Source organism: Leptonychotes weddellii, chromosome 3 (genome assembly GCF_054177405.1).
Source record: "Leptonychotes weddellii isolate Sample4059 chromosome 3, ASM5417740v2, whole genome shotgun sequence".
NCBI lineage: Eukaryota > Metazoa > Chordata > Mammalia > Carnivora > Phocidae > Leptonychotes > Leptonychotes weddellii.
Genome location: NC_138371.1, coordinates 29,560,496 through 29,585,398, shown reverse-complemented (window position 1 = coordinate 29,585,398; position 24,903 = coordinate 29,560,496). Strand labels below are relative to the sequence as shown.

Here is a 24,903-nt window from a genome sequence, read left to right as displayed (position 1 = left end):
ATTCTTTGAGAAAGAACTTGAAAAAGGAGAAGATAGCTGGAAGCATCACAGTTCTTGATTTCAAACTATACTATAAAGTTATAGTAATCAAAACAGCATGGTACTAGCATAAAAACACACATAGACCAGTGGAACAGAATTGAAAGCCCAGAAATAAAACCATATATATCTGGTCAACTAGTATTTGACAAGGAATCCAAGAATACTCAGTTGGGGAAAAATAGTCTATTCAATGAATGGTGTTGGGAAAACTGGATATTCATATGCAAAAGAATGAAAATAGACCCTTATCTTACACCACTCACAAAAATTAACTTGAAATGAATTAAAGATTTAAATGTAAGCCATGAACCATGTAACTGCTAGAAGAAAACATGAGGAAAAGTCCTTGACATTCATCTTGGCAATGACACTAAAAGCACAAGCGTTAAAAGCAAAAATAAACAAGTGGGACTTTATCAAACTAAAAAGCTTCTGCACAGCAAGAAAAACCATCAACAAAATGAAAAGGCAGTATACAGGGTGGGAGAAAATACTTGTGAATCAAATATCTGAGAGGGGATTAATATCTAAAATATGTAAGGAAATCATACAACACAGTAGCAAAAAAAATCCAATTAAAAAATGAGCAAGGTACTAGACACATCACTGGGAGCAAGAGAAACAAAAGCAAAAATGAACTATTGGGACCTCATCAAGATAAAAACCTTCTGCATAACAAAGGAAACAATCAACAGAACTAAAAGGCATCCTGTGGAATGGTAGAACATATTTGCAAATGAGGGTTAGTATCCAAAATCTGTAAGGAACTTATTAAACTCAACACCCAAAAAACAAATAATCCAGTTAAGAAATGGGCAAAAGACACGAATAGGCATTTCTCCAGAGAAGACATCCAGATGGCTAACAGACCCATGAAAAGGTGCTCAACATCACTTATCATCAGGGAAATACAAATCAAAACCATGATGAGATACCACCTCACACTGGTCAGAATAGCTAAAATTAACAACACAGGAAACAACAGGTGTCGGCAAGGATGCAGAGAAACAGGAACCCTCTTACATTGTTGGTGGGAATGCAAACTGGTGCAGCCACTCTGGAAAACAGTATGGAGGTTCCTCAAAAAGTTAAAAATAGAACCACCCTACAATCCAGCTATTGCACTACTAGGTATTTACCCCAAGGGTACTAAAATACTGATTCAGAAGGATACATGCACGCTGATGTTTATAGCAGCATTATCAACAATAGCCAAACCATGGAAAGAGCCCAAATGCCCAACAACTGATGAATGGATAAAGATATGTGTGTGTACACACACACATACACACACAATGGAATACTATTCAACCATTAAAAAGTGTAATTTTGCCGTTTGCAATGACGTGATTGGAGCTAGAGTATATTATGCTAAGTGAAATAAGTCAGTCAGAGAAAGACAAATACCATATGATTTCATTCATGTGGAATTTAAGAAACCAAACATGAACATTCGGGAGGGAGGAAGAAAAGGGGGGAAACAAATCATGAGAGACTCTTAGCTTAGAAAACAAACTGAGGGTTGACGGAGGGAGGTGGGTGGGGGATGGGATAGATGGGTGATGGGTATTAAAGAGGGCACTTGTTATGACGAGCACTGGGTGTTACATGTAAATGATGAATCACTGAACTCTACTCCTAAAACCAGTATTGAACTGTATGTCAACTAACAAGAATTTTAAAAAAAAAATGAGCTAAGGGCCTGAATAGACATTTTTGCAAAGACATACAGATAACCAGTAGGTAGATGACAAGGTGCTTCACATCTCTAATCATAAGGGAAATGTAAATCAAAACCAGAAGGAGATAGCATGTCACCTGTTAAGATCGCTATTACCAGAAAGACAAAGGATAACAAGTGCTGGTGAAGATATGGAGAAAGGGAAACCCTTGTGCACTGTTGCTGGGAATGCAAATTAGTGTGGCCACTGTGGAAAACAGTATGGAGGTTCCTCCAAAAATTAAAAATAGAACTATCATATAATCCAACAATCCATCTTCTAGTTATATAGCCAAAGAAAATGAAATCACTATCTTGAAGAGTTACCTCCCCATGTTCATTGCAGCATCATTTATAATAGCCAAGACCTAGAAGCAACCTAAATGTCTGCTGATGGATGAGTGGATAAAGTAAGTGTTTGTGTGTGTGTATGTACACACACACACATACACACACACACACACATATATGAATATTACTCAGGGGCACCTGGGTGGCTCAGTTGATTAAGCGTCTGCCTTCGGCTCAGGTCATGATCCCAGAGTCCTGGGATCGAGCCCCACATTGGGCTCCCTATTGGCTGGGAGTCTGCTTTTCTCTCTCCCTCTGCTGCCCCTCCCCATGCTTGTGCATGCTCTCTCTCAAATAAATAAATAAAATCTTAAAAAAAAAAAAAAGATATTATTCAGCCATTTGTAACAGAAGAACCTGCAGGGCATTATTCTGCTAAGTGAAGTAAGTCAGAGAGGACACATACTATATGGTCTCACTTATAGGTGAAATTAAAAAAAACAACCTCCTGGGGCGCCTGGGTGGCTCAGTCGTTAAGCATCTGCCTTCGGCTCAGGTCATGATCCCAGGGTCCTGGGATCGAGCCCCGCACCGGGCTCCCTGCTTGGTGGTGAGCCTGCTTCTCCCTCTCCCACTCTCTGCTCGTGTTCCTGCTCTCACTATCTCTCTATCTCTGTCAAATAAATAAAATCTTAAAAAACAAAAAACAACCTCCTAGAGACAGTAGATTGGTAGTTGCCGGGGCTTGGGGTGGGGGGCAGATGAGTGAAGGTGGTCAAAGGGTACAAGCTTCCAGTTATAAGATGAGTAAGTTCTGGGGATCTAATGTGCAACATGGTGACTATAGTTAATAGTATTATATACTTGAAAGTTGCTAAGAGAGCAGATCTTAAAAGTTTACCACAAAAGGAAAATGGTAACTATATGAAGTGATGGATGTTAACTAACCTTATTGTGGTAATTATTTTGCAGTATATACCTATACCAGATCATCATGTCGTACACCTTAAATTTATACACTGTTTTATGGCAGTTATATCTCAGTAAAGCTAGAAGAAAATAAAGGATATCTATTGCTGACAGCAAGAAAAATAAAAATGAAACAATTATTTTATTATGTAACTATCGCTCACAGTTCTTTCTTTGGCTATCTCTGGAATTTAATTTTAACTTTATTTTTTCCCACCATAGATCCTGCTATTAATTTCAAAGACCTGTTGTCTGTGGTATATATATCTCACAGAACACATATAAATGTCAGGGTGGTTATCTGCAGAAAGGTTAGTAAACTTTTAAGATACACTTTAAAAATGACAGTATTGTTATACTGTGAATAACTTTCATATTGAGTATTTTACACCGGGTATAAGTTTTAATTTCTGTTATTTAACACAATTTTATAAATAAGTAATTTCGTGTTTTGAGGTGAATTAACTCCATGTAATTATTAAATCAGCATAAAAATGTGTTCTTAGCTTTACATGGTCTCCTGGAACTGCTCCCTTTCCACAGTAAAAAATTTATTACAAGACAATAGGTTTTTTTGTCAAGAATCTTAATGATTATGACCATTTCAAATTCATATACCATATTTTAGAATTTCTGAATCTTTTGAACTTTATGGAAAAGTAACAGTGAGTTGCCTTCAATGCATCCCTCTAACTAAGTCAAGAAATAGTTATCCTGTGTGCTTCTTCCTGATTATAGCCTCCTCTCTCTTCCACTAGCAATCACTGACCTATTTAATTTGCTTCCTTGCTTTTCTTTTTAATTTTACTCCCTAATTATGTTATTCTATTATTCCATCAGTAAGTCTGGATGTATATCTTTCTCTTTAACAGCTGTGTATAGTTTTTATTCTGTGGCTATTGTATAAAGTATTACCTAGTTCCCAACCTGTTCATGGATATTTAGGTTGTCTCCTGTTTTTCTGTGTTAAATTTCTGTTAAGAACTTTTTTACATATATTTTTACTTGTTTTTGGTAATACATCTGTAGGATATAATCCATGAAATGGAATTGCTGTGTCAGAGTATATTCACATACCACATTTTGATGGATTTTGGCATATTGTTCTTGAAGCAGGTTATATAGATTGATCCTTTCCTTTCAGTTTGAAAACAGTTTTCAGTGCAGCCTAGTTTTTATCCATTACATGTATATAAAGTAGACATAAAATAAATCTTATTTTACAGAACTTTTAAAGTCATGAAATCATGAAAATTTCTTTACTAAGGAAAAAAATTGATATTCTGCATCAGTAGAGTAATGGTAGCTCACCGATAGGATTAGTGAGGAAAAGAACTACACATCATTGTGACTCATTGTGACTTGTTGCTTACTATCTCAGCATCAGCATGCATTAGAGCCCGAGCTAGTAAAGTCCCTACCAACATTATTCATCTCCTATGACACTTGTCACAGTTACAGATAAAAGAGATTCTCTGAATACTGGGAGCAAGAATTCTTTCCATCTACATAGAAGTTTATGGCTTTGTGAGAAAAATGTCTTAAAGATCTTAACTGAGTATCTGGCAGTGTTTGAGAACTTGTTTTAATCCAAAAAAAATGTGGAATCAGTTGGATAATAGAGATCATACACATTGACATGTCAGTGTCTATTCTTTAATTTCAGTTTCTTTTTCCAGCTAAATAGCAGTATCCATCTTGTTGGAATTAGTGTTTGTACAATATAGAGTTAACGGGAAAAAATGTTTTGCAAAAGCAACCATTAACTTTGCCTGGAAAAAAAAAATGAGATGGGGAAACATTCTTGGGAGATCTAGGTTCTATTAAAGTATCTGAGTGTCTTACTTACTCCCTTAACCCTAGGGCCAGGAGGGGCCTGGTACACAGTATGTATTCCGTATTTGCTAAACAAATGTAGTAGGTTCATGGAAGGTGTTTAGTTGAGAGGATATAACTTTATTACATTTTATATATACCTTCATTCTATTTATATTTTCTCTCTGATCAAATTAAATTAATAACATGAGTGTGTTGACATGTGGTGGATCATTTTTTTCCCTTTTTTATCTTTCAGCAAATATTTAAGTAGTCTGTACAATGAGTAATATATGCAGATTAGTTAAAAACACAGTGTTTTCCCTACAGATAGTTTATAATCCAGTTAACATAATCTTTTGAAAGTATGTCTTCCCACAGTTTCTCATTAAATTACTTTGTCTCTAAAATAACTGAAAAGAAAATGTTTTTGATGTGAAGTACTGTGTACTTTTTGATGAATTTTGTATTCTTAATCTTTGCAGATTTTACAGATTTTGCAGTCCCAGCCAGATGCAGCACATCAAATATCTCAACAAGTGGGTTGGCAAGACACTTTAGTTAGGCTTTTTTTAAAAACAAATTTTGAAAATGGAAATACTCTCCATAAGCACAGTAGGGCTATTTCAATGAAAGACAGTGATAAAAATTTCTCAGCTGAAGATATTAAGAGGAACTCTGATGAAAAGATCGATGAGGAAAGAATCAACTCTTTTGCCTCAGCTAATGTGTCTTCAGATCAGTGGAGTTTAGAGGATAGACACTCTCTAGACTCACACACACCATTATTTCAAGAAGATAGTTCTGTGGGAGAATTATCTTTCAAATCAGAGAATCAAGAAGAATTCTGGAATAATAACCCTTCACATTTGAGTTTAGATCTCAGTGGAATAGACTCATGTGAACTGAGTGACAGTGGAAGTCACATGCCAGACAGCCTGCCTAGCACGCCATCCCCAATAGAATCTACTAAATCATTTTCTGTGCATTCTGACAAAGAGAGCAGCATCATAAATGATCCAGGGTTTGGTGATGACTTCTCTTTACTTGAAAGCCAAGAGGTAAAATTCCTTATTTGTCCATGTCTATTATATACTTCTAATCCTTAGGAATGTGTAATTATTAACAATTTCATATTCATGTTCTAAGTCTCATGATCTAAGATTCTGGAAACCTTGAAGTCACTAAATTATATCTTGAGAAAAGCAGGTATCTTATTCATCCTCATATCTCTAGGGCCTACTTAGCAAAACTCCAGGTTTATCAAGACACTTTGAAAATATGTTAAATGATGATAGTCAGTATATGTGATGGTTCTTTTTGTGTGCTTTTAACACCACCTCCTTCCAATAATTTAATATTAGTTTATCTTTTTTATAGAGATGTGAGGAGGAGCTTCTTCAATTACTGACAAATATTTTGAACTATGTAATGTGTAAGGGACTAGAAAAGTCTGATAATGGTACTTGGATTGAACGGGGACAAGTGTTTTCAGCACTAACTAAACCAGGAATATCCAGTGAACTACTTCGACCCTCAGATGAAATAAAATTAATGTAAGCATTCAGTTGGTGATTTACTCTTTTCTTTGGGAGTGGTTGGGAGTCTAAAATAGTATTTTTTATTGAACATTTATTCAGGATTCAGTGGGTATAGTGAGGGAAAAGGAAAAACTTCATGCTCAGCCCCTTTTCCTCTCTGTTGCCATTTTAGTGGAATCTAGAGAGAAATCCAAAAGTGTGAGGAGATTTAAATCTTTAGTTTGGGCTTCAGTGATTATATATTCCTTGTTTAAATTAGTTTTTGTAATATCTAAGCATTTGGTTTATTGTGTTCTGCAGTCTTGTCCAAGTTTGAGAGTTTCCATGCTGAGGGAAGCAAGTAGTGTTTTCATTAAAATTACTTCTCTAAAGCATTTAGAGTTCTCTGCAGGGCTAGACCCTCTGTGAGACATAATAAAGCTTTCTTTTCTTACCTTTCCAATTTCCAGCTTTAAAGAAACTTTTAAGTTACCTCATAGAAGAGACTGGAATTTGAATTATTTCAATAGCTTTTTATAGTTAAATAAAATGATAACTTTTACTTTGTCTTTTGTATTATGTTTATTAAAGATAGATACTTCAGAGATTAAAAAGCTGCTTCATTGTTATTAAATGTCCTCTGATCCCTGCCAGTGATAGTATATCTTTACAGACATATTAATGAATAACTGGGGTTTTTTTCATGTTTTACTATTTTTCTAAACTTAAAATGATTTTAAGACGATTTTGTTTTGCCCTTAGTTTGCTACAGAACATGTTAGAATGGACAGTCACAGAAAACAGAGAATCAAAAACGAATCCAGTAACTGCTGAAAATGCCTCCCGACTCATCCTGATCATACAGGACTTTCTGCAGTCAGAGGGCCTTGTTAATTCAAACATGTGGACTGAGAAGGTGCAGTAATAACTCTTTGATATTATTTTTCTGGTAGTCAAGGACTTTATTCAACAAAAAAAATTTTGTACCCCCCCTTTTTAGAGCATTAATATTTAATCAGAACAAACATGGATAAAATGTGATAGTTAACCAACTTTGTTAGTTATTACTAGGATAATTCTTTTGCCTTTTACCAATTGAACATTAAGCTAGTTTTGGAAATATTTATGATGTGCATTACTGTTGGGGAAAACTCATCAGTAGACTTTAAAACAATGTTTTTATTTCTCAATTTTTCCCTTGTGATAGCTTTTAGACGATCTGATGCTACTCTTTGATGGTCTGTCAGTTTGGTATTCTGAAGGTCAAGTATGGGCAAAACTGCCTCAAATTCAAATCCAGTTGCTTCTAGGATTCATTGGAAGGGGAAATTTGCAGGTTTGTCAATTCTTTTGCGTTATTTTCTATACTTAGCATGCAGCATAGAAGTTATTTGTGTAATAACTAAATGATAATAAATTTTCAGTATTTTAATTTTTTTATTAGTTCCAAAAATATCCAGGATTTCCCTCTAGTTTCAGTTTTGATAATCAGAAAAAGATTTCAGAGGCAGCTCATTGTTTCCCTCTGATGTATATGACTCAGTATAATTTTAAGTTTTTAAAGGATTTATACATAGCTTATACAAGGAGTCGTTACTCATATCATCTATATTTAATGTAGCTAGGAGGTAAACAGCCGGCCTCGCCTATTTATACATGTTTTTATACATGTGCAGTATAAGGCATTATACTGTAAGCATTCAGTTGGTGATTTACTCTTTTCTTTGGGAGTGGATGGGAGTCTAAAATAGTATTTTTTATTGGACATTTATAATTTTTAGGAAAATTATTTTTTGTTTCTTTCAAAATCCTTTTCTATTTCTTTATTAATCCACAGTTTTACATTATATCTCATACTTTTTTAATTCATCAAACACTGAATACCCACCAAGTATGAGCATTGTGCTAGGGTGTCAAAATATAGATAAATAAAATATGGACCCTAGGAATATTATTTCTATTTTTAATTAAAAATTTTAAAGGTTGGACAAATTCCACATGAACTTGAATTTTAAAGGTTGGACAAGTTCCACATGAACTTCCACATGAATTAGTCTGTCATCTTTCTATTTACATTGGAGAACCTGGGCTGGATTAATCATAACATGTATCCCATTGCTATTTACCTGGCCCTTTTTATTTTCTTTTGATATTGGAATTTTAAGTACTTGGTAGGGGTGGGGATGGCTTCTAATATACATAAACTTACCGTAATGTTGATGAGAACATGGAGAGATTAAAATTCCATAAGGTTGCTGTATTTTTAAAAGGCCATAGTTTTCAATGGGTATTTTTTTCTAATTGTAAAAGTAACATGTGCTCATTATGGAAAATACACAGAAACATGAAGAGAAGAAAATAAATCCATCATCCCATAGCCCAAGAAGAAATAACTGTCAATATTTTTCTATGCATAAATTTTTTCAGATGATTGAAATCTTCACATATTTTGATAATGATAATATGAATAGTAATATGTTAATAACTTTTTAAAAATAGGATTTTTTTTCTTAATCATAAAAGTAGCAGATGTTCATTGTAGAAACATGGAAAATGCAGAAAGGCTAAATAAATAAGAAGATGGTCTTTCTGATACATGGATCGTGGAAGCTTGAATTGTGCAGCCATTCAAATGCAATTTGAAAATATATGAATTAGGTACTTAAAAAAATGATCACACTCTGTCTAGTAATTCTACTCTAAAACTATATCCTCAGATAGTAATCCAAAATACCAGACAACCTTTGTACACATAGATGTTCATGGGTAGTATTCTATTTTTCTCTACCTAGAGGTAGAGTGAGGATAGCTTTTGGGGCTTTTTCATTAATATCAGCCTGATGGCTATTAAAGCAGTTGCAGCAAGCATGCCAGGTAGTTATTTTAGATATGAGGACTCTTTTTTTTTTTCCCCCACTTCTAGTTACCCTCAGTGTTTATCTTTGATGAAGTTTCCATAAATAAAATATTTGTTTAGTTTGTCTACCATTAAATATCCAATGTCTGTCCCATAGTAGGGCTGTATAAATACTAGTTAAATAAAGATTCAAATGGGCACATGCACCCAATGTTTATAGCAGCAATGTCCACAATAGCCAAAATATGGAAAGAGCGCAGATGTCCATCTACAGATGAATGGATAAAGATGATGTGGTATATATGTATGTACAATACATACACACAGACACACAACACAATGGAATATTACTCAACCATCAAAAAGAATGAAATCTTGCCATTTACTACGAGGTGGATGGAACAGAAAGTATCATGCTAAGCGAAATACATCAATCAGAGAAAGACAAATACCATATGATTTCATTCATATGTGGAATTTAAGAAAAAAAACAGATGAACATAGGGGAGGGGAAGGAAAAATAAAATAAGATGATAACAGAGAGGGAGGCAAACCATTAAGAGACTCTTAACTATAAGAAACAAACTGAGGGTTGCTGGAGGGGAGGTGGGTGGGGGGATGGGGTAATTGGGTGATGGGCATTAAGGAGGGCACGTGAAGTGATGAGCACTGGGTGTTGTATGCAACTGATGAATCACTAAATTCTACCTCTGTAATTAATAATACAATATATGTTAATTAAATTGAACTTAAATTTTAAAAAAACCTGAAGGCAAAACATTAATAGAGTACAGAACCTATAGATATCTTGTTTACCAGTAGTTAGTAACCTAACACATTTTTTACTAGCTAGTTGTTTAATTTTATTCTCTCTGGAATAAAAGCAGAAAAGGCTGGGAAAGCAACTTCTTCCCATAAAGGGGTTATAATAGAGCTTCTTCGCCAATCTGGCTACAAACTTGTTTTGTTTTGCTCATACTTACTAGTTAAATGAGTATATAAGTACTAGGAGATGTCACATAAATGTTAACATTTCCTAGCTTGTCTCTAAAGCAGGACTAGGTGGTTGTTGATTTATTTAGTGCAGCATGTGGTCTCCATTTTGTCCCCAGTTGTCTTAGCTCAGCCAGTGATGAGAATATGAAATCACCCGGAGGAGCTTTTTTAAAAATACCTTTGTGGGGCATCACCCTTAGTAATTATATTAAAATGGAGGAACTAGGGCATTGGTATTTTTTGTAATTTCTCAGGTGACCCTAATTCAGTACTCTTTATAGTGGAGGTAGGGGGGCCATATATATCCGTATATAGTGTGTGTGTGTATCCAAAATTAAGACAGTGGTCAAATAAATTATCTTGTATTCATTAAAGGTATCTTTATAATTTTAAATAAATACATAAGCTTATAGCTTATTTAATACCATGATATTAAGTTAAAAACAAAGCACTAGATATTCAACTTTCTATGTAAACAGTATTTTAAAAAACACGTAGCAGAAAAGTCCAGAATTATTAGCATTGGCATTTCCTGGATGATGAGATTTTATGTCCTTTTTTTCTTATATTTGTTGGTCTCTATTAGAATTAAGTTGCTTTAGTCACATTCAAAGACTAAAATGAAGGATTGAGGAAAGTCTGAGGAGAGTAGAAAAGTTTCACCAGTAGAAGCTAAAGTTAAAGGTACAAAAGTTAAAGTCTTGAGCCATCTTAGATATTATTTCCTCCAGTGCTATTTGCCTTTTTAAGGCTTGTGTGGAAAGACTGCCTAAGGTCTTTTATTGCCTTGGCCTGCAAAGACCTGTGCATACAGCTTAGACTAGCTTTTGAAACAAATACAATCATGAAGTGATGTCAGATTCTGATACTTGACTCTTTTCTGTTGGTTTTCTTCATTTTGAAAGTAATAAGTTCCAACATTGCAACATAGTGTTAAGTGACGAGATAGTTTATATCATTTGTCCTACCATGGTTTTATGGCTTAGATCTAGCCTGGACATAAGGAGGCCCCATTTATGACCTAATTTACCTTCCTGTGTTGGGGTTAAGGCCAACGTTTAATGGTAATATAGAGGATTCCTTTGCCTGGGCTTATTAGTACATGTATTTTCCCTGGGAATTTTAAGGGTAGTGACATTTCTGTCAAGGACTCAGTCTCCCTTATACCTATCCTTTATGTGTCATAATGCTTTGATTCCAGATAACAGAAGCATCAACCCAAATTGACTGAGTTTAGGAGATTTATTGGCTCAGATAATAGAAAATTCTGTAGTTCAACTTAAGGCATGATTTAATCAAGGCTTCAGTTCCATTTATTTGCTATTTTCACAGCACTCCTTTCCCTCATGTGTCAGCTTGTCTTAAGCTGGCTGCCCTTGTCACAAAATGCTGCCAATAGCAGTTGGTGCTACATGCTTCCTCATTTATATCAGATAAAGAGAGTGCTTCTGGGGCACCTGGGTTGCTCAGTTGGTTATGCATCTGCCTTTGGCTCAGGTCATGATCTCAGAGTCCTGGAATGGAGCCCCTGCTCAGCAGGGAGTCTGCTTCTCCCTCTCCCTCTCCCTCCCTCCCCCCCCACTCATGCTCTCTCTCTCTCAAACAAATAAATAGAATCTTTAAAAAAGAGAGAGAGTGCCTCTTCTTACTGTCACTGTTGGTAGACGGTTCTTCATGGATCTCTCTCTTTTTTTTTTTTTTTTTAAAGATTTTATTTATTTATTTGACAGAGAGAGAGAGATAGCGAGAGCAGGAACACAAGCAGGGGGAGTGGGAGAGCGAGAAGCAGGCTTCCTGCCGAGCAGGGAGCCCAATGTGGGACTCGATCCCAGGACCCTGGGATCATGACCTGAGCTGAAGGCAGACGCTTAACGACTGAGCCACCCAGGCGCCCCTTCATGGATCTCTTATGTTTCTGCATATCTTATAAATAGAGACACTAGATGTCTTTGTTATGAACTATCTTTTTGAGGATGCAGGTATTGTGAACAGCTTTGGAAGACAGAGATTCTCTCTCCCTCCAGAGCAAAAGGCAGGTTTGTTTACTGTCTAGTATAATAAAGATAGTGTCTCCCTCCAAGGCAAAGTTCAGGCTAACTTACACCTGGTATAGAAGATTTAGGTTCCTTATGCTTGGGGTTCCTCCCCTATATTGCAGCCACTGGGTGTGCATGCATCATCTAGTCCTGTTCATCTCTCACCATGGGAATAGCAGTTCAGGGTACCAGGGCAAACACTGATATTCTGGCTGTTGGGATTGCTATAGATCTTTGTCTCTGAACCAGGAGTCTCATGTCTTCTGCCAGCATCTCTGAAACTGTGGCAGGCTCACTCATTATCTTGGAGGTAAGGCAAAATCTGAGACCCTTCACAGTTCTTTACAGTTATTATGTAAAAGTCCTGAACTTGAACTGATAAGGCCATCTCCAAATGAATCCGTGACAAAAGCAGCGACATGAGTTGACTGAAAGATTAGTTACCTGAACCACTCACTGTGGAAAGTGTTTGGATATTCTGTTTGGCTTATACCTTTTAGGACTTGTTGGAACTAGAGATGGAAGCATTCCCTTATCCTTGCAGACTATAAGAAGGAGTATAATGGATGTTGGGGTGATTAATTATCCACTCCTCCTTTTCTGTATATTCTGCTTTTATAATTGAGTTAAAAAAAACCCAAAACTTCAGGAAGAGCCAGAGAACTTTTGCTAAATGTCTGCTTTATTCTGTTCTTTCTCACCTATACTGTTTTCTCAGGTTTGTGCAATGGCATCAGCTAAGCTAAACACCCTTCTTCAGACCAAAGTGATTGAAAATCAGAATGAAGCATGTTACATTTTAGGGAAGCTGGAACATGTTCTAAGTCAATCAATTAAGGAACAGACTGAAATCTACTCATTTCTGATTCCCCTGGTCCGTACCCTGGTTTCCAAAATCTATGAGCTTCTCTTCATGAACTTGCACCTGCCTTCTTTACCTTTTACCAATGGTAGCTCTTCATTTTTTGAAGATTTTCAAGAATATTGCAGTTCAAATGAATGGCAAGTTTACATCGAAAAATATGTAAGTTTTAATCTATTTTGAGTGAGATTTTTCTAAGTTGTCATTTTTATAGAAGTCTATGTTAAATTTTCTGTATATATATGTATATATTTATAAGATCGTGCCTTACATGAAGCAGTATGAAACCCATACATTTTATGAGAGTCATGAGGACATGGCACTTTATTGGAAGAATTGTTATGAAGCCTTAATGGTGAATATGCATAAACGAGACCGGGAAGGAGGAGAAAGCAAGCTTAAGTTTCAGGTAAAAATTATTAAATGTTTTTATTTTTTATTTTATTATTTTTTTTTTTTAATTTTTAAGATTTTATTTATTCATTCAAGACACAGAGAGAGAGAGAAAGAGCATGAGCAGGGGGAGAGGCAGAGGGAGAAGCAGGCTCCCCGCTGAGCCAGGAGCTGGACATGGGGCTCGATCCCAGGACCCTGGGATCATGACCCGAGCCGAAGGCAGATGCTTAACCATCTGAGCCACCCAGGCGCCCCTAAATGTTTTTAGTATCTAGTTTTTTTATGTTGATTTCAAGCTTTTAATATTCAAATAAGAGTAAAAACAAGTCTGAACTCAGAATACAAATGGTGTTTCCTGTTGTTTGAAAATTATTTCAGAATTGAGGGCGCCTGGGTGACTTAGTCAGTTAAGCATCTGCCTTCTGCTCTAGTCATGATCCCAGCGTCCTGGGATCAAGTCCTGTATCAGGTTTCCTGCTCAGCAGGAAGTCTGCTTCTCCCTCTGCCACTCCCCCCTGCTTGTGATCTCTCTCTCTGATAAATAAATAAAATCTTAAAATTATTTCAGAAGTGAAAGAAAAAGACTGATCAGTAACAATTAAAAAGTTAATGTCAAAATGTTCTATGCATAGTTGATATGTATAAAGTCTGTTAAGCTGATAGTACATATCTCTAAGGAGGCTGGGTATAGATCAGTGCTTAGAGAATATTTATAGCACTAAAAACTTGCTTTAGAAAAGAAGAAAGACCTCAAATTAATAATTTAAGTTTCTACCTGAAACTAGAGAAAGAAAACTAAACTAGTTTCCAAATAAGAAACTAACAAAAGTAAGAGCAGAAATCAATGAAATTGAAAGCAGGAAGAACAATAGAGAAAATTAATAAAACTAAAATCTAGTTCGTTAAAATGTCAATAAAATTAGGGTACCTGGGTGGCACAGTTGGTTAAGCATCGGACTCTTGGTTTCAGCTCAGGTTGTGATCTCGGGTTGTAAGGTTGAGCCCCGCATTAGGCTCTGAGTTCAGTGTGGAGTCTACTTGAGACTCTCTCCCTCTCCCTCTTCCTCTGTCCCTCCCCCATTCTCTCTCTCTCTCTCAAATAAATACTAAAATAAATAAATATTTTTGAAAATGTCAATAAAATGTATAAACTTCTAGCCAGATTGACAAAGCAAAAAAAGAAAGTGAAAAGTTGCCATTACCAGGAATGACAGGGGGATATCACCACTGACTCCACAGATATCAACATGATAATAAGAGACTGCCACAAACCAATCTATTCACATAAATAAGATGACTTAAATGGATAAATTTCCAAAACTTAATTCAATAATAAATTGATAGCCTGGATAGTCTTATCTATTAGAGAAATTGAATTTATACTTTATTTTATTATTTTTTTTAAAGATTTTATTTATTTATTTGAGACAGAGAGAATGAGAGAGACAGAGAGCACATGAGAAGGGGGACGGTCAGAGGGAGAAGCAGGCTCCCTGCCGAGCAGGGAGCCCGATGCGGGACTCGATCCCGGGACTCCAGGATCATGACCCGAGCCGAAGGCAGTCGCTCAACCAACCGAGCCACCCAGGCGCCCCGAATTTATACTTTAAAACCTTCCAGGGTGCGTGGGTGGCTCAGTCATTAAGCGTCTGCCTTCGGCTCAGGTCATGATCCCAGGGTCCTGGGATCGAGTCCCACATCGGGCTTTCCTGCTCAGCAGGAGTCTGCCTCTCCCTCTCGTGCTTTCTCTCTCTCTCTCTCTCTGTCTTACCTCTCTACCTCTCTCTCTCCAATAAATAAATAAAATATTTAAAATAAATACATACATACATATATACCTTCTTTTTTTTTTTTGCCCCGCACCCTGAGCCCCTACTCCTCTGCTTCTCTCTTTGCCCCACTACTTGCACTAGTGCTCTACCAACTACTCATAAAACAAAAAACCCGTAAATGAATCTACGGCATGCAAAACCCCCATAGCACCCCTACTTTTAGTAACAAAGAAGTCTGCGAAAACCACTCAGACGGCATTCCTTCCCTCTGACTCCTCCAAAAGAGAAGAAGATCGATCATCAAAGACAAAGGGCAGCTGCAAAAGCAACACCCAGAGCCAACTTCACTCTCAGGAATGGATACTACGCCTCCTCCTCGTGGTTTCGGGTACTCTACACGCTCAGAGAAACCTCTCTAGTAACAAACTATAGAAATGATCCCTGAAAGTATAGTCTAAAAGGGAAAACTCCAGGCCCAAGTGGTTTCACTGGTGAATTCTGTTGAACATTTAATGGAGAAATAACACCAATTCCTCATAATCTCTTCAGAAAACAGAAAAGTGGAATCACTTCCCAACTCATTATATGAAGGCAATATTATCCTCTTATTGAAACCATATGAAAATAGTACAAGAATACACCTGAAACTCCTGTAACACTGTATATTAATTATACTGGTTAAAAATCACAAAAGTAGTACAAGAAAACTACAGTGTTTCTTAGGAACATAGATGCAAACCAGATCCAGCAATATATAAAAAAATAATAAATTACACCAGGTAGTTTATCCTGGGAATGCAAGATTGCTTCAGCATTTGGTAATTAATCAATATAATGATAGTGGACCAAATTCATATTTATTAAAATGAAACTAAATGATCATATCCATAGATGTAGAAAAAGCATTTGACAAAATTCAACATCCATTTTATGATCAAAGCTCTCAGCAAACTAGAAACAGAAATAGAATCTCTACAAAAATCCTACAACCAGCTTCATATTTAAAGATGGAAAACTGGGGGCACCTGGGTGGTACAGTCAGTTAAGCATCTCACTCTTAGTTTCCACTCAGGTCATGATCTCAGGGTCGTGGGATCAAGCCCCACGTCAGGCTCAGCACGGAGTCTGCTTAAGATTCTCTCTCCCTCTTCTCTTCCCACCCCCTGCGTTCTTGCTCTCTCTCTCAAATAAATAAATCTTTAGGAGGAAAAAGATGGAAAACTGAGTGCTTTCTTGTAAGAAGAGAACTAGGTGAGAATGTCTACTCTCACCAGTCCTGTAGTCCCTGTTACACTGTAAGTCCTAGCAAATGCATTAAGAATAGAAAAAGAGGGGCGCCTGGGTGGCTCAGTTGGTTAAGCAACTGCCTTCGGCTCAGGTCATGATCCTGGAGTCCTGGGATCGAGTCCCGCATCGGGCTCCCTGCTCAGCGAGGAGCCTGCTTCTCCCTCTGACCCTCCCCCCTCTCATGTACTCTCTCTCATTCTCACTCTCTCAAATAAATAAATAAATCTTTAAAAAAAAAAGAATAGAAAAAGAGGGGCTCCAGGGGTGCCTGGGTGGCTCAGTCGTTAAGCGTCTGCCTTCGGCTCAGGTCATGGTCCTAGGGTCCTGGGATCGAGCCCCGCATCGGGCTTCCTGCTCAGCGGGAAGCCTGCTTCTCCTTCTCCCACTCCCCCTGCTTGTGTTCCCTGTCTCACTGTGTCTCTCTCTGTCAAATAGATAAATAAAATCTTTAAAAAAAAAAAAAAAAAGAAAAAGAGGGGCTCCAGGGGGCTCAGTCTGTTAGCATCTGACTCTTGGTTTTTGCTCAGGTTGTGATCTCAGAGTCATAGAATTGAGACCCATGTCAGGCTCAGCACAGAATCTGCTTGAGATTTACTTCTCCCTCTCCTTCTGCCCCTCCCCCTGCTTGCACCATGCTTTCTCTCTCTCCAATAAATAGATCTTTAAAAAAAGAAAAGAATAGAAAAAGAAATAGAAGTCATTTACCTTGGGAAGGAAGGAGTAAAACTATTTGCAGATAATATGATTATATAGATAATCCTAATGAATTTACCAAAAATCTCTTGTGATTAATGAGTTTAGCAACATTGCAGGACACGATCAATACACAAAATTTAATCATATTTCTATATACTAACAACGAACAATTGGAAACTGACATTTTGAAAAAGCTCAGATACCAATCTAACAAAATATGTACAGGATCTAAAAACAAACATGAAACAAAGATGACCAAATAAAAATACATTTATTCCATAAAATGGTATAAAAAGAAACCTTTGTAATCTACCACTGTTAACATTTTGGTATATATCTTTCCTGACTTTTATGTATATATTTGGTTAAACCAAAATGGCAGTTTTCATTTGTAACTCCTTTTCTTAAAATGTACTGTGGGGGTGCCTGGGTGACTCAGTTAAGCATCTGCCTTCAGCTCAGTCATGATTCCAGGATCCTGGGATCGAGTCCTGCTTCGGCTCCGTGCTCAGTGGGGAGCCTCCTGCTCCCCCTGCTTGTGCTTGCTCACGCTCTCTCGCTCGCTCTCTGACAAATAAATAAAATCTTAAAAAAAAAAACTTATATTGTCCTCATAGTTCTGTCAATTTCTATTCCAATCAACACTTTCTCTGTAACTTCATTCTTAGCTTTTCTAGAGAAATCTAACCTTAAAATATTCTTCTTGCTTGAACTTCGCCAACCGTGAAATTTATGTTTAATTTTATGGAGCTGTCATGACTTCTTCAGTTTTCTTAGCAATGATCTGTGTTAAATATTTGATAATCCCAAATCATTGATTTCCCAAAGTTCTAGTAATAATTATAATAATAACAGCTACATTTTATTGAGAGCTCACTACTTTTCTGGCACTGTATTAAGCACTTTAAATCTTAATCTTTTTTGATGACAGTTGTTTTCAACTTCATCTTAGAGATGAGGATACTAGGCCTCAGAGAATTAAGTAGCTTTGTACCCAGGCCTAACTCCAGAATTATATTCTTTTTTTTTTTAAGATTTTATTTATTTATCAGAGAGAGAGAGCAGGCACACAAGCTGGGGGTAGGGGCAGAGGGAAAGGGAGACGCAGGCTCCCTGCTGAGCCCAGTGCGGGGCTGATCCCAGGACCCCAAGATCAAGATCATGACCTGAGCCGAAGGCAGGCACTTAACCAGTTGAGCCCCTCAGGTGCCCCCAGAATTATGTTATATTCTTTTTTTTTTTTAAAGATTTTATTTATTTATCTGAGAATGAGAGTGAGAACACGAGAGGAGACAGGGTCAGAAGCAGAAGCAGACTCCCCGCTGAGCAGGGAGCCCGATGCAGGACTCGATCCTGGGACTCCAGTATCATGACCTGAGCTGAAGGCAGTCGCTTAACCAACTGAGCCACCCACGCGCCCCAAATTATGTTATATTCTTAACGACGCTCTGCTGTACTACCTCTCTAAAAGATGTCTTTAACTGTTTTTGATGTAATTTGGTATTGATTTTTTGAAACAAATTAATACTGTTAATTTAGTTCCTGGTAGATGAATATCAGTGCGAGTCAGATAAGTCAGTCTTACCACTTGTCTTTTTGAAAGCTGTAAAACTTTAATTTCAAGGCTTAGAGTTGTATCTTGATAGAACCTATTATCAGGGTCTGTTTTATCCTGAAAACTGGAAAAGTGTATGAATTAATTTGCTAATAACTAGAATGTTATTCAGAGAGCAACAGTCCAAATGATGAAATTTTTCGTGATGAGAGATTCGCCCCTGTAGATTTCGTTTTTGGCATTGCCTTTCACGTCCCCAGTAGTAGTATGGATGTGGTTGCTCTTCCTTCTACTTTATTTAAGCTTGAGTCTCATTGCCTTAAACACCAAAGGATCCCAAAGGAAGATCATTTTATTTGACTGTATGAGTTTTATAATTCTGAGTTCAAAATCTTGTTTTGAGGTACATTACATTTTTGAAGTTCTTCACATGTTTATTGTTTAATTTTTTAAGTTATACAAAATACAGATAGGTTGTAGTTAGAATCATATGCTTCATTAAAGAAAGTTATTCAGGCGCCTAGGTGGCTCAGTTGGTTAAGCGACTGCCTTCGGCTCAGGTCATGATCCTGGAGTCCCTGGATGGAGTCCCACATCGGGCTCCCTGCTTGGCAGGGAGTCTGCTTCTCCCTCTGACCCTCCCCCCTCTCATGTGCTCTCTCTCTCATTCTCTCTCTCTCAAATAAATAAAATCTTAAAAAAAAAAAAAGTTATTCTAATGGAACAAGAAAATACTGTTGGTTACCAGCTTCTTTCCTTTTCTGCATGATTTTATTGGGTCAGATTTTTAAAATTATTTAAATATATGATTCAGTGCTATTATTTATTGCTGTTTCAGGAGTTTTTTGTGGAACCATTTAATAGAAAAGCCCGCCAAGAGAACTTGAGGTATAATAATACACTTAAACAACTTAGCAATCAACAGTTAATCACTCTGAGACGCTGGAAGGCAGTACAGCTCTATCTTACATCTGAAAGGGGACCTTGGGCTGAAAGGTAGGAGGATATTATTTATTAAATACCCTTTCTTCTTTAGAACTCTTGCCTAGAACTTTTTGAGCCAGTGACCTCTCCCATCCAATTTTTAAAACATTCAACTTACAAAAAAATAGCTTTTAATTAATTTGGTTGTCTTTTTGTGAATTACAGGTCTGGGATGTTTAGAGCTTTGTATATATGTTTTTCACCATGGAATTGTTTCCCTTCCTTTTACCGTGTGATGTAGAATTAAGTCTTTTTTTTTTAATTTATTTTTATTTAAATTTTAGTTAGTGAACATACAGTGCAATATTGGTTTCTAAAGTAGAATTCAGTCTTGAATCTGTCTTCCTGATACTGCCTCTTTGAGCTAGAGTTAGTGATGTTATGTGTTTCAGTATTTTACAGTTTATTTACTTGATCCTAAATCTCTTATGTTTTGCTGAATTATAATAATATGTATATAATAATGTAATATATAGCACATATATTACACCTCTTTTATTGTGGTAAAATACACATAATATAAACTTTACTATTTTAGCCATTTAAAAATATACAATTTAGTAACATTAAGTACATTCATAATGTGCAATCATTACCACTGTCCAGCTTTAGAACATTTTCATTACTGCAAAAAGAAACCCTGGACCCATTTGGCAGTCATTCTCTATTCCTTTACCCAGCTCCTGGCAACCACCAATCCATTTTCTGTCTCAATGAATTTGCCTATTCTTGATATTTATATAAATGGAGTCATACAATATGTGGCCTTAACCCTTTCACTTAGCATTATGTTTTCATTATATTGTGGCATGTATCAGTACTTCTTTTTTAAAGGCCACATAATATTCCATTGTGTGGATATACCACATTTTGTCTATTCATTCATCAGATGATAGACATTTGGGTTGTTTTCTTTATGGCTGTTGTAAATAGTACTGCTATGAACATTTGTGAACAAGTGTTTGTTTCAACATGTTTTTTCCATTCTTTTTTTTAAGATTTTATTTATTTGAGAGAGAGAGCATGAATGGGGTGAGGGGCAGAGGGAAAAGCAGTCTCTACCCTGAGCAGGGAGCCTGATGCGGGGCCTCGACTCCAGGATCATGACCTGAGCCAAAGGCAGACACTTAACCGACTGAGCCACCCAGGCATCCCTCAACATCTGTTTTGTAATTCTTTTAAGTATATACCTACAAGCAAAATTGCTAGGTCATGTAGATAATCCAGTGTCTAACTTACTGAGGAATTGCCAGTTTTCCACAGCAACTGCAGCATTTAACATTCCCATTAGCATTGTTTGCAGGTTCTAGTTTCTCCACAGCCTTACCAGTACTTGTAAAATTTTTCCAGTTTTTTTATTATGACCATCCTAGTGGATGTGAAGTGGTATCTTATGATTTTGATTTGTATTTCCTAATGACGAGTGATGTTGAGTATCTTTTCACATACTTGTTGGCCATTTGTATATCTTTTTTGAAGAAATGTCTATTCAAGTTCTTTGCTCACTCTTAAATTAGATTGTTTGACATTTTGTGGTTCAGTTGTAAGAGTTCTTTTTCTCAGTAATAGACCCTTATCAGATATATGATTTGTAAATATGTAGATTGTCTTTTCACTTTCTTGATAGTAGCCTTTGGTATACAAAAATTTTTTAATTTCAAAGTCCAGTTTACCTCTTTTTTTCTTTTGTTGTTTATGTTTTTGGTGTAATATCTAAGAAACCATTCCCAAATCCAAGTTCACAGACTTACTCCTGTCTTTTCTTCTAAGAGTTTTAGCTCTTATGTTTAGATCAGTTATATTCTCTTTATTTATAGTAATTTTATTTTGAACACTGTATTAGAATAAATTCATTGTATAGCTAGTTAAGAACTTCCATTGAACAGTTGAAGAGTAAAAGATATCAGCTGTAAGTGTGAAGATTTATGTTCAGTTCTTATTTCTGATACCTGTAAACACCTTGGCATCTCAGGCAAATAATTTAGCCTTCTTAGGGTTCTTCATGTATAAACTGCAGCTATGCATATCCACACTGGTTTTCTTTTAGGGTCGTTTGGGTCAAATGACATGATGAATGTGACTGTTTTTATAAAATGGTGCTAAACAAATGTAAAATTCTTGATACTTTCTTACTCTGTTTCATTCAGCCAATCTTTGTAACTTCAAGCTAAGTAATTTTACTTGTTTACTTATGAAAATTCATAGGAAACAAAATCCAATTCACTGGAAACTAGCTAATGTAGAAAATTATTCCCGCATGAGACTTAAATTGGTGCCAAATTATAACTTCAAAACTCATGAAGACGCTAGTGCTCTCAGAGATAATCTAGGTGAGTTCCGATGCCTGTTTAATTATTTGTTGAAGATAGTGAGGGTATTGGTGGGTTGGTTATTGTTCTTATTAATTGTTTTGAAATTGCTTACTCATGAAGGAAGGGTGACACTTTATAATTATTTCATTTTCAAAATGTTAAGATACTATTTACAAAGCTTTGTTGTACAGAAATTAGTTGATATTTAAATGGTTGTATATGTTAAATTCTGTTACCTTTGGCCTAAATCTAAGATGACTTCCTATATCGATTAATTGTAATTTTTCAAAGAAAAACATAATTTACAATCATAAAATTATACTGTAATTTATGTGCAGTGCACTGTCTCTTGTATCCATTATGGTACATTGAAACAGTGGTTCTTTTCCCTTAGTCTTCTGCTTACCAAGACTGAGGCTAATGTTAGATATATTTAGAATTCTTAGCAATCCTTTAGACCTTTGTTTTATAACCTGTTCTTTTTAGACCCTTAGTATCTTAGATGGGTTAATGCCTTTTTCTAGAGAAAAGTGCAAAAACACATAGCTTAGCAGTATTTCAAAACAGATTTTGAAGAGTCTCTACAACTCTTTAGGAAACCCTGCCTTTCTAACCATCTGAGTACTTATCTCCCTTTTTGAAGACAGGTCTGTGAAATACCCAAAATATTGATTGTTGAGTCATTGGCAGTCATGTGTATACTAAATTGCTTTATCATAGCCACCTTGTGTTTAATGACTAAGTTTTAGATGAAATTCAAGTACGAATTTTTAAATCTTTTTAAAGTTGCATTAATATATTGGCCAATACAGATGCCATAAATTAATCAAGAGTGCTACTATCTGTGATGCCTGCCATTTACAGTCTTACATCCTAAAATAAATCCGACACAATAACTCATTTCCCTTAATGCAAAATAATGGCCCTACCCATGAAAGAAACTCTAACTTTAAGAGTATCTTATATAGGAAGTCACTTGCATATAACTTGTTCTCCCTCTATGTATTTACTCCTTGAAATTTGACTATGCTTATCACTCAGCACATATCTTTGTTGAATGACTTGAATCTAATAATACTTAAAGAATAGTGTCCCCTATTCTTTCTTCTTTTTTACCAAGACATCCCCCCCAGGAAATTTCCTGTTCCTCTTCCTCTCCTCACCCCTTTATACAGGTACACACATATAATTTTATGTCCCTTCCTCTTGGTTTTAATTAAGTCTAGGAAAACCCATGTTCTTCCGTTTTTTCATCTCTCAGTTTTTCTCCTTACCTAGTTTTCAAATATACCCCAAGTATAATAGTGACAATAAGATAGTACAAAAGAAACAAAAATTCATACATTTTAAAGTGAAATTGGAAATAGTACAAAACTAGTGGCATCAATCTCTAAAGCTCTTTAAGTTTCCCTGAAGTATACTTCAGAATTAGCTGTAAAATGTTCTACCTACCTGAAAATACTTACAGACAAAAATAAGTAGAAAATTATTCCCGCATGAGACTTAAATTGGTGCCAAATTATAACTTCAAAACTCATGAAGACGCTAGTGCTTTTATTTTATTTGTAGTAAAATTATTTTATTTTGAATACTGTATTAGAATAAATTCATTGTATAGCTAGTTAAGAACTTCCATTGAACAAAGAGTAAAAGATATCAGCTCCTTATTTTTGTCTGTATTTTCATCACCTGCCAGAATTCATGGTATTTTAAAAATATTTTCTTATTTTGTTTTGTTTCACATACCCCAGTATGGCTTTGCAAGCATCCCATTGCATATGTACAAAATAGTTTTTACATTGTGGGCTAAATTACAAAGTTAACCATTATTTGTAACATTTTTGATGGGAAATTCATTGTGAATTAAACAAGTGATTTGTGAAGTATCTTTTGGAACACAACCACTTAAAAATTATGGAATTTAAATAGTCAAAAAGTGTATTCTTAAATATATCATTAAAAGTATTTGGTTTTAGGGGCGCCTGAGTGGCTCAGTCGTTAAGTGTCTGCCTTCGGCTTGGGTCATGATCCCAGGGTCCTGGGATTGAGCCCCACATCAGGCTCCCTGATTAGCGGGGCATCTGCTTCTCCCTCTCCCACCGCGCCTGCTTGTGTTCCTGCTCTCGCTGTCTCTCTCTCTGTCAAATAAATAAAATCTTTAAAAAAAATTTTTTTTAATTTGGTTTTAGAGGAAAAAAAATTTTTTTCGGTTTTAGAGAAATTTTTTTGCCCAAACTTCTTCATTAGAAATACTCTTTCCTGAGTATTTGCAACAACTTATTTTTAGTCCTTACACTGTTTCTATTGTCTCTGAACTTTGGTAGTAATTCTCCTCTATAAGTATACATTTTTTCTAGCACTGGTGCTTAACCTCCTAGTTTTCTTCCAATTTTTAGTCTTCTTTTCTTGGGCACCTTTTAAGTGATCATGTTCCTAGATCCATTCCTAGCCATCTTGCCTTTTACCTATGCTTTCTGTGAAGTGGTGGTTTCATGACTTCACCACTATATACATATACGAAATAATGCTTTCTCACCTGTATTTCTAATTCTTTTTTTTTTTTTTTTTTAGGGAACAGTTCCTTTATTTATTTATTTTTTTCACCTTTAAGATCTTTTTTTTTTATTCTTATGTTAATCCCCTACATTACATCATTAGTTTTAGATGTAGTGTTCCATGATTCATTGTTTGTGCATAACACCCAGTGCTCCATGCAGAATGTGCCCTCCTCAATACCCACCACCAGGCTAACACATCCTCCCACCCCCCTCCCCTCTAGAACCCTCAGTTTGT

General features: G+C 36.1%; 1 protein-coding gene and 1 non-coding gene across 4 annotated transcripts in view; one reads left to right on the top strand and one right to left on the bottom strand.

The window, feature by feature from the left end:
• Nucleotides 1-24,903, top strand: part of NBEAL1 (neurobeachin like 1) — a 184,827-nt gene that overhangs the window by 88,480 nt on the left and 71,444 nt on the right. For all 3 annotated transcript variants that reach the window (XM_081815332.1, XM_081815331.1, XM_081815330.1), the window contains 9 exons: nt 3,245-3,333; nt 5,323-5,898; nt 6,218-6,393; nt 7,120-7,273; nt 7,565-7,693; nt 12,965-13,270; nt 13,368-13,517; nt 19,653-19,810; nt 22,004-22,128. In XM_081815332.1, the coding sequence (XP_081671458.1) occupies nt 3,245-3,333; nt 5,323-5,898; nt 6,218-6,393; nt 7,120-7,273; nt 7,565-7,693; nt 12,965-13,270; nt 13,368-13,517; nt 19,653-19,810; nt 22,004-22,128 (1,863 nt within the window). The remainder of the gene's footprint in view (nt 1-3,244; nt 3,334-5,322; nt 5,899-6,217; nt 6,394-7,119; nt 7,274-7,564; nt 7,694-12,964; nt 13,271-13,367; nt 13,518-19,652; nt 19,811-22,003; nt 22,129-24,903) is intronic.
• Nucleotides 15,520-15,733, bottom strand: LOC115939213 (small nucleolar RNA U3). The gene has a single exon (XR_004074094.1). It is a non-coding gene; the product is annotated as a small nucleolar RNA U3 (small nucleolar RNA).